This window comes from Penaeus monodon, chromosome 30 (genome assembly GCF_015228065.2).
Source record: "Penaeus monodon isolate SGIC_2016 chromosome 30, NSTDA_Pmon_1, whole genome shotgun sequence".
NCBI lineage: Eukaryota > Metazoa > Arthropoda > Malacostraca > Decapoda > Penaeidae > Penaeus > Penaeus monodon.
Genome location: NC_051415.1, coordinates 26,741,790 through 26,749,392, shown reverse-complemented (window position 1 = coordinate 26,749,392; position 7,603 = coordinate 26,741,790). Strand labels below are relative to the sequence as shown.

Below are 7,603 nucleotides of genomic sequence, written 5' to 3'. Positions count from 1 at the left end.
CATTAAACATACAATAACTGTATTATTCAATAATTACCCTGAAGTCTGCCAATCTCCTTCTGCAGCTGTAAGGTATTGTTGTGGTGATCATAGGCCTCCTGACGAGACCTCTCCAGAGCTCCGCGTACTTCTTCCACTTCGCTCTCTAGACTGGCCACTTGACCCTCCAATGACTCACTACGACCCTTCAAGCTCTATGTATCTGAACAAATATTGAAATGTCAGTTTTCTTAATATAAAGCTGAAAATGACAGTGAAAATAAGACTCGAAAAATAAAAGGAAATTATGGATGAAAATTCTTCTAGTACAACTTACATTCTAACTCATGCCTCAGTGATAACACATTTGATGAATATCAGTTTACCTGCATCTCAGCACAGAATATCTCTGTTGCTCCTCATTCAGTATACGTTGGTGGTCTTCAGCCTGCGTCTGCATCTCCTTCTCTGCTGACTTGCGTCCCTTCATATGTTCTTTTAGCTTCCTGGTTAAGAGTCGGACATTTGACTCGTATCGTCTTTGTTTTTCCTGGAACTCTTTGGTCATAACTGCCATTTTTGTTTTGACTTCCTCTAACTCACTATTTTTGGATTCAGCTGCACACTCTAGGCTTTTGACTTTAGCTGTCATCATTTGTATTTCTGAACTGTTGTTTTCTGCATTTCTTCCAGAGTTGCTATCACAAACTTCAGTCTCCCCGGATACCCGCAGTTGTTCTATCTTTTGAAGGAGGTCATGAATCTTTTTCTTATAAACTGATTCTGGAACTGAATCCTCCGACACAGATTCAACTGCTACCTGAGAACTAACTGATGAGGAACTGAGACAAGGAGGTCTTGCTTCTTCTTCTCTATAAATGCTCAGTCTGTGCTGAAGGTTCTGAATTTGCTTCTCCTTGTCTTGCAAAGCTTTGGATGTTAAATTTACCTGAGCCTGCAAATCTGCCATGGTTTTATCAAATTGTGTGCCATTTGTCACTGTTCCATGTGGAGGTTGGCAAAGGTAACCAAGGTTGTTCATGGGTGCTCCTGGTACAAGACCTTGAGTACTATCATGATCCACTGCTGACATGCCAAGTCTCTCTTGGTTTTTACTAAATGTCTGGTTGGAACTACTTCCCCTCCCTGAGAACCCTAACTGCACTGCTGGTTGGGTGCTTGTGTCTCGTTCAGGAATGCAATCTCTTAAGCTTTCAAATTTAGCCATCCACTCCTCTTTCTCAGCTTCTGCATGCTTTAGTTGTACTTGATATTGCATAATATTCTCATGAGACTGCTGGTTAAGTTCCTCAAGGTTAGAGATCTTTTGTTGAAGATCTTCTTTTTCCTTATTCAAGATGTCTATCCTTAGGCAGAGCTCATCTTCTCTTTCTTTTAGAATGCTATTTTGACCAGATGTTTCATTCAAGGAAGAATTCAGAGTGGTTATATCTTTCTCTTGATTCTCTATTTTTGTTTCTAAATCTTTAAGCTTCAGGTTAAAGGCTTCATAGTCTTTTAGTTTCTCTTTACAAGCTTCTAACTCCTTGCATTTTGACTTTAGAGACTCAAACTCTTTCATTTTTGCTCTCATTAATAAGTTTTCTTTCTTGGTATTTTTCATGGTAGACTCTAAACCTTCCTTCTGCTTCAAGACATCCTTCAACTTTGTGTCATTTTCACGAACCTTGGTTTGCAATACCGAGATTTCTCTTTGTAGATTATCTATATTCTTTCCACCTTTCTTTTTGCTTCCTTCCTTGTGTTCATTTGCAGGTGCAGAGTCCTTCACTAAAGTTGCATTCACTGTGGGTGTTTTCTTCAGGTGAGTGTTCTCAGCCAGGAGTTGAGTGACTTGTTCATTTAATCTATTTTTCTCCTGATTTATTCTTGATATTAGTGACTGTGCATCACTATGGGACTTCTTCATGGTATCCAGTTCTCCTATTTTCATCTGTAACTTACTTGTCAGCTCTTTGACACTTCTGTCTTTCTCCTCTTGCAAATGTGCAAGGTTATTCTTTGTGTCCTGGTGGGTTTTAGAGATGGTATCTAGCTGTGTCTTTAAGGAGGTTATAATGTCGTCCTTTTCCTTTTGAGATCTAGTGAGTTTATCATTTAATTCTTTTATTTCTTCATTTAGTTTACCCTGTAATTCAGTCTTTTCTTTCTTTAACAAGTGAAGTTCATTTAACAATGCACTGTGTGTTTGCTCAATAACTTCCTTCTTTTCAGTTATCTTATTTCTTTCATCCTTTTCAATTTGGAGTGCCTTAGTCAGTTCAGCAACAGTTTTTTCGTTATTTTGCTTCTCTGACAACAGTTTTGCTTTTTCTTCCTCATGCAACTTAACTAGACTCTCAATCTTCCTTTCCATATTTTGTTTTAGCTTTCTTTCCTTCTGTATACTCTCCTTGAGTTCAGCTTTCTCTCTCTTCTGCAGCTTCTCATGTTCCATATATGCTTCTGACTCTTGTCTTAAGGCCAGAGTCTCTTCTTTTAAAGATTCCCACTGTCTGCGTAACTCTATGTAGGTCTTCTCAAGGGATGAGTTTTGTTCATGAGCCACATACAGCTCCTCATCCTTCTTGAGGATAGCTTCTCTATAGTTTTCTACACTTCCCTGCATATTTTGGATCTGCTCCTCCCGCAATCGAACAGCCTCACCCAAACCCTTTTTCTCTATTTCTAGAGATTTCAGAACTTGCTTCATACCAACTTGCTCTGATTCTGCCTTTTCTCTGGCAGATGACAACTCTTTTATTTCTTGTTTTAACTCACTCATCTCCTTCACAAGTTTCTTTTTCTCTTCATCCTCAATGGTCTTCTTTTCTAAAGCTTCATATTTTTTCTCTAATTGTGTTCTTACTGTCAAGAGTTCTTCTGCCTCTTTCTTATGTACTTCAATCTGTCGGTCCTTGGCTGCCAGATCATGCTTCATTCTATAGAAGCTGGAGGAAAGTTTTGTCATGTCCTCTCTTACTTTGATAATAGCATCATCTACTTCTTTCTTCTCATTACTTGCTGCTGCAAGTGTCACCTCAAGCTTCAGTTTTTCTTCCTTCAACATGTTTATTGTTGCATCTTTGGTCTTACCTTCCTCTTGATGTTTGCTTACAGATGACTTTAATTCATCAACAGTTTGCTCAAGATTTGATATACGAATGTCTCTTTCACCAAGAACTTCCTGGTTGACTGCTTCAGATGTCCTTAAATCCTTTAATTCATTTTCATACCTTGTTAGTAAGCTACACTTATGCTTCAGATCATCTTTGACAAAGTCAAGTTGTCTCTCAGTATCACCAAGATCTAATCGGAGTTTATGTATTCTTTGCCTATCCTGCTCTAGTCTCTGTCTCCTGTCTTCCATAAGTTTTGTATCACTGCCACGATCCCGCTCCAATTGAGAGACAAGTGCTTCACGCTCTGCCATGTCAGCCTGGAGAGCTTCAAGGTGTGCAACCAGAGAGGCTTTCTCTCGTACTGCCCTTGCTTGCCCATCCTCTGCCTCCCGCTTCATGGTTTGTACTGTTATTTCTAATGTATCTTTTTCTGATGTAATTTTGGCTAAGCTTGACTTTGTATCTAAAAGATCTTGTTGTAGTTTTGCTCTTGCAACTTGTGCGATTTGTAACTGTTCCTGATACCAAAGGCTGGAAGCATTGGATTTTTGCAGTTCCATTGCAGATTTATTAGCAGCAGTTTCTGCCTGGATTTGTGCCTTTGTTTTTACCTCACAGTCCTCTTGGACCTGCGATAACCGAGCCTTCAGACCATCTAATTCTGCTTTCATGTTGGTTTCTGCATCCATGAATTGGCTTATTCTCATCTCTAGTTGCTCATTCTTTGAAATGTGATCTTTAATTAATGACTGTGAGTTCTCATAGTCCTTGGATATTCTCTGAATCTTCTCTTCTGCATTTCTGAGATTCTCCTCCAGGTTCTTATTAGCTTCTTCATACTTTTGTAATCTTGCACTCATCCTTGATTCTGCATCCTTTGCAACAACAGCAGCATCTTTACTAGCTTCAGATTCCTTTAGTGCTTCAGATATTTTGGACTGCAACTGGTTTTTCTCATAAACAGTATTTTCAAGTTCTTGTTTTAGCATTTCCAACTGTCCCTCTAAATTTGCTCTTTGTTTTAATACCTCAAAATACTGTTTCTGATTTGTCTCAGTAATTTTTGTCTGCATCAGCTCAAGTTGCTGCTGATACAGTTCTTTTTCTCTTACTGCATTTTGGACTTGGATGGATAATCTGTGAAGTTGTATCTCTAAATCCTCTTTTTGTGCTTGAAGATCCCTGATAATCTTTTCATAATCTACAACTGGCACTGGTTTTGATGTGGCTGATTTACTATTTGCTTTATTTACGAGTTTTTTATAGTCATCTGGAGGTATCACAGCATCTGATACAAGGCGTTTAATCCTAATATACTCATCCTCATACCCACTCAGATCAGATAATGTTGATAAATTGGATGAGGTGTCTGAAAAGTTTGAAGAAAGTTCTGCTCCCCCACTAGATTTGTCTGAGTGATTATCAGAGGCATTGGAAACATGTTCTAAAGCCTGGCGCATCTGCATAATTGCTGCTGAGAGTACTGGTCTTGTTATAGGTCCTGCTGCATCACTTCTTGCATCATTGAGACTGGTTTTTGATGATGAAGCTTGACTACGTGAGATAGGTGTGAGTTCAGAACTGCTTTGAGAAATGAGTGTACTTCCACTTGCCACAGATGTACCTGCTGAAGATCCACTGGCTACAGAGGACTGTGAGGCATGATGGTCGGCACGCTTCTGCTTCAATTTCCTTGAACGGCACTTTCGCTTAGCAGGCCCTGAGAGGGGACGGTGTTCTGACTCACCCTGCCCAATGTATGATCGTTTTTCTACTGTAGTTGTGATAACACCAGCTGGATACTGATGCACTTCTCGGTAAACTTCAACTGGTCCATGATCACTCATACCAACTGGAACAGTAATAACTCGACTGTTCTTTCTAACTAATTGTTCTGATCTTCTCTGTTCCTCTGGCAGTGATACAACACTGATCTGTTTTAAAGGTTCTGTCACTCCAGCTTGAATATCTGCAGATGCTATACTCTTTATCTGGACATCATCAGGGTGACCATTACCAGCTGGACTAAATGTTTGCAACTTTGTGGTGGAAAGTTTATGCACTTTGGGCTGGAGAACAGACTGTAATGAGCCTAACAACTTCCCTGTGGGAATATCCTTTGCATTAACTGGTTCTGGGAAGCTATATGGATGCAAATCACTAGTCTTCTCTGTAACTGCATTAACCACAGGAGAACCTCCATTTGCTGCAGATACCTGCTTTATTGTCTTTTTCTCCATGGTGCACAGAACTTGATCTAGGACTTCCTGTGACACTGGGGGGATCCTAAGAGGACCTGTAAAACAGAATGAAAAGTCAGTATTGTTTATTTTCATTCTGCAGTTGCAAATTGCAACAACATAATTTTGCATCCCAAGAAATCACCACCAAAGAGAACTTGTGAAATTCTATTATGCAGATATATGAAAGAATATACTACTTATCTTAAAAGAATATGAATCATGGTAATTCATATATTATCATATTATCAATACTAGTAAAAGAATGAAACCCACATTTCCCCTAGCTGTATTTACACAGCTGACACCAAAACTAAATTCATATAAGCAGAAGTGGTTTATCCATGATAATGACTCACCTATCAGTGTTTCTGTGAGAGCCAAAGCAGATGATGCCTCACTCAGCACCTTCAAAGGATCTGCCTCATTTTTGGTGTTTTGTCTTAGCTTTGGGTTTATAATCTTGATACTGGTGAAGGAATACATGCAACATTTCAATTCTAGTGGTGAAGATCATTCAAAGGCTTAAAGTGATGAACTAATAACAGGAAAGCATTTAATACCTGGTTTTCTTTTTGTATTCTGAACATTATTTAATTACAAGTAAAGGACTAATCAAATATCTAAATGTCTCACACTTCCAAATCTTTTCAAACAACTAGCATCTAGACATTTTCAGCACATAAATAAACATAACTAAATAGTATATACAGTGGGTAAAGCTCAAAAAGCTGCCATTCAAAAATCTACCATAAGTCTTGACTATCCCTCACATACACATTACTTACCTCTCTTTACCATTTACGAGAATCACACATGAAGTTTCAGTCCAAAAAATCTGGAGGGATGGGACTACCCCAGTGATCAATATCCATTTAAAAAGTGACAAAGAAATTACACAGTTACTTTGGTTGACCAGGATATTGTTAAATAAAATATCCACTTTGCATGACTTACCAGAAGAAACACCATATTCTAAAAGCCTTTTGTAAGAGGTTAGTTATGATAAACTGCAGTGTGAAATCCTTAAATTAAAGTAGAATGACAAAGCAGTTGCCTCCACCATAAAATTAACTGTAATATTTTTTTTACATATAAATGTAGTGGCCAAAAATATTTTGCAAAGCATATATATCACAAATCTTATGGCTACCACAAACAAAAATAATAAGGCCAACATCCACTTAATATAAATGAAAATCATTATTTTAAAGAGTTCTTAATTACCTATCATCTCTAAACTGCATATTTTTCTTATTTTGGGAAACCTCTTGAATTCAAAAGGTTTCCCAAAATAAGAAAAACTGCCCTGTAAAAAATGAAAACTTGAAAGTTCTCTACTCCCTATGACAAAACAAATACTTTACTGAAGAATTCCTCAAGACATTCATGTATAAATAATAATCATAAATGAATACTAAAACAAATTAAATAAAAATACCAATAGTAAATAACAAAACAATTCTATCAAAATTAAGATAATATTAGAAAGAAATTAGAACCTCTCACTGAAATCTCACTAAACAACTTTAATAAAATATCTTCAGTGTTAACATGAACTAAACAAGTGGATATTGGCCTGACATATATATTGAAAGAAAAAACTGAGTAATAAAGGACAACTGTAATATACTGAGAAGTAAAAATGGTATCGTCTAGTCTCAGACAAGACAACATAAGCATACAGAAGAGTACAGAATAAAACAAAATGCTAACATAATGTGTAACAAATAAAACAAACAACTGCAAGTGGGGAGCCATGCACACAAACACACAGAGAATGGAATGTAGAAAACAGACCGCCTGACCTCAGAGAGCCTCACCTGACAAGCATCATGCGTGACAGAGGCGGCTGCTACAGGACAGGAGGCCAGGTCATGGGGGGATCCAGCACATGGTGGATGACACCCAAAGCGATGGACTTCAGCAACTACCAGACGCCGTGGATTACTACTGCCTCCAACACCTTTACTAGTACCACTAGCCCCGTCGACGAAACTATCATTAGCTAAGCTCACGTCACTGCTCCAAAGATGTGAGTCTATGTGGGATAAATTGAGCTTTGTGAGTGTACTGCTCAAGTGTGACTGTATTTACAAAGATTACAGCTGTAAAATTTTACCTTATTTGCTATTCTTAACTTACTTCCTATGAAGTAAGTGTCAACATTTTTATGTGATCACCTACTGTGTGTGAGTATTCTCCAGTATTCAGTAAATCAGGCTTATCCATAGTGGATCCCAAACACTACTAAGTGTATCA

General features: G+C 38.0%; 1 protein-coding gene across 1 annotated transcript in view; it reads right to left on the bottom strand.

Annotated features, from left to right (window-relative positions):
* Nucleotides 1-7,603, bottom strand: part of LOC119592677 (golgin subfamily A member 4-like) — a 24,553-nt gene that overhangs the window by 4,450 nt on the left and 12,500 nt on the right. Inside the window, 6 exon segments of the mRNA XM_037941591.1 lie at nucleotides 38-185; nucleotides 187-202; nucleotides 366-5,397; nucleotides 5,701-5,800; nucleotides 5,802-5,810; nucleotides 7,165-7,382. Coding sequence (XP_037797519.1) covers nucleotides 38-185; nucleotides 187-202; nucleotides 366-5,397; nucleotides 5,701-5,800; nucleotides 5,802-5,810; nucleotides 7,165-7,382 — 5,523 coding nt within the window.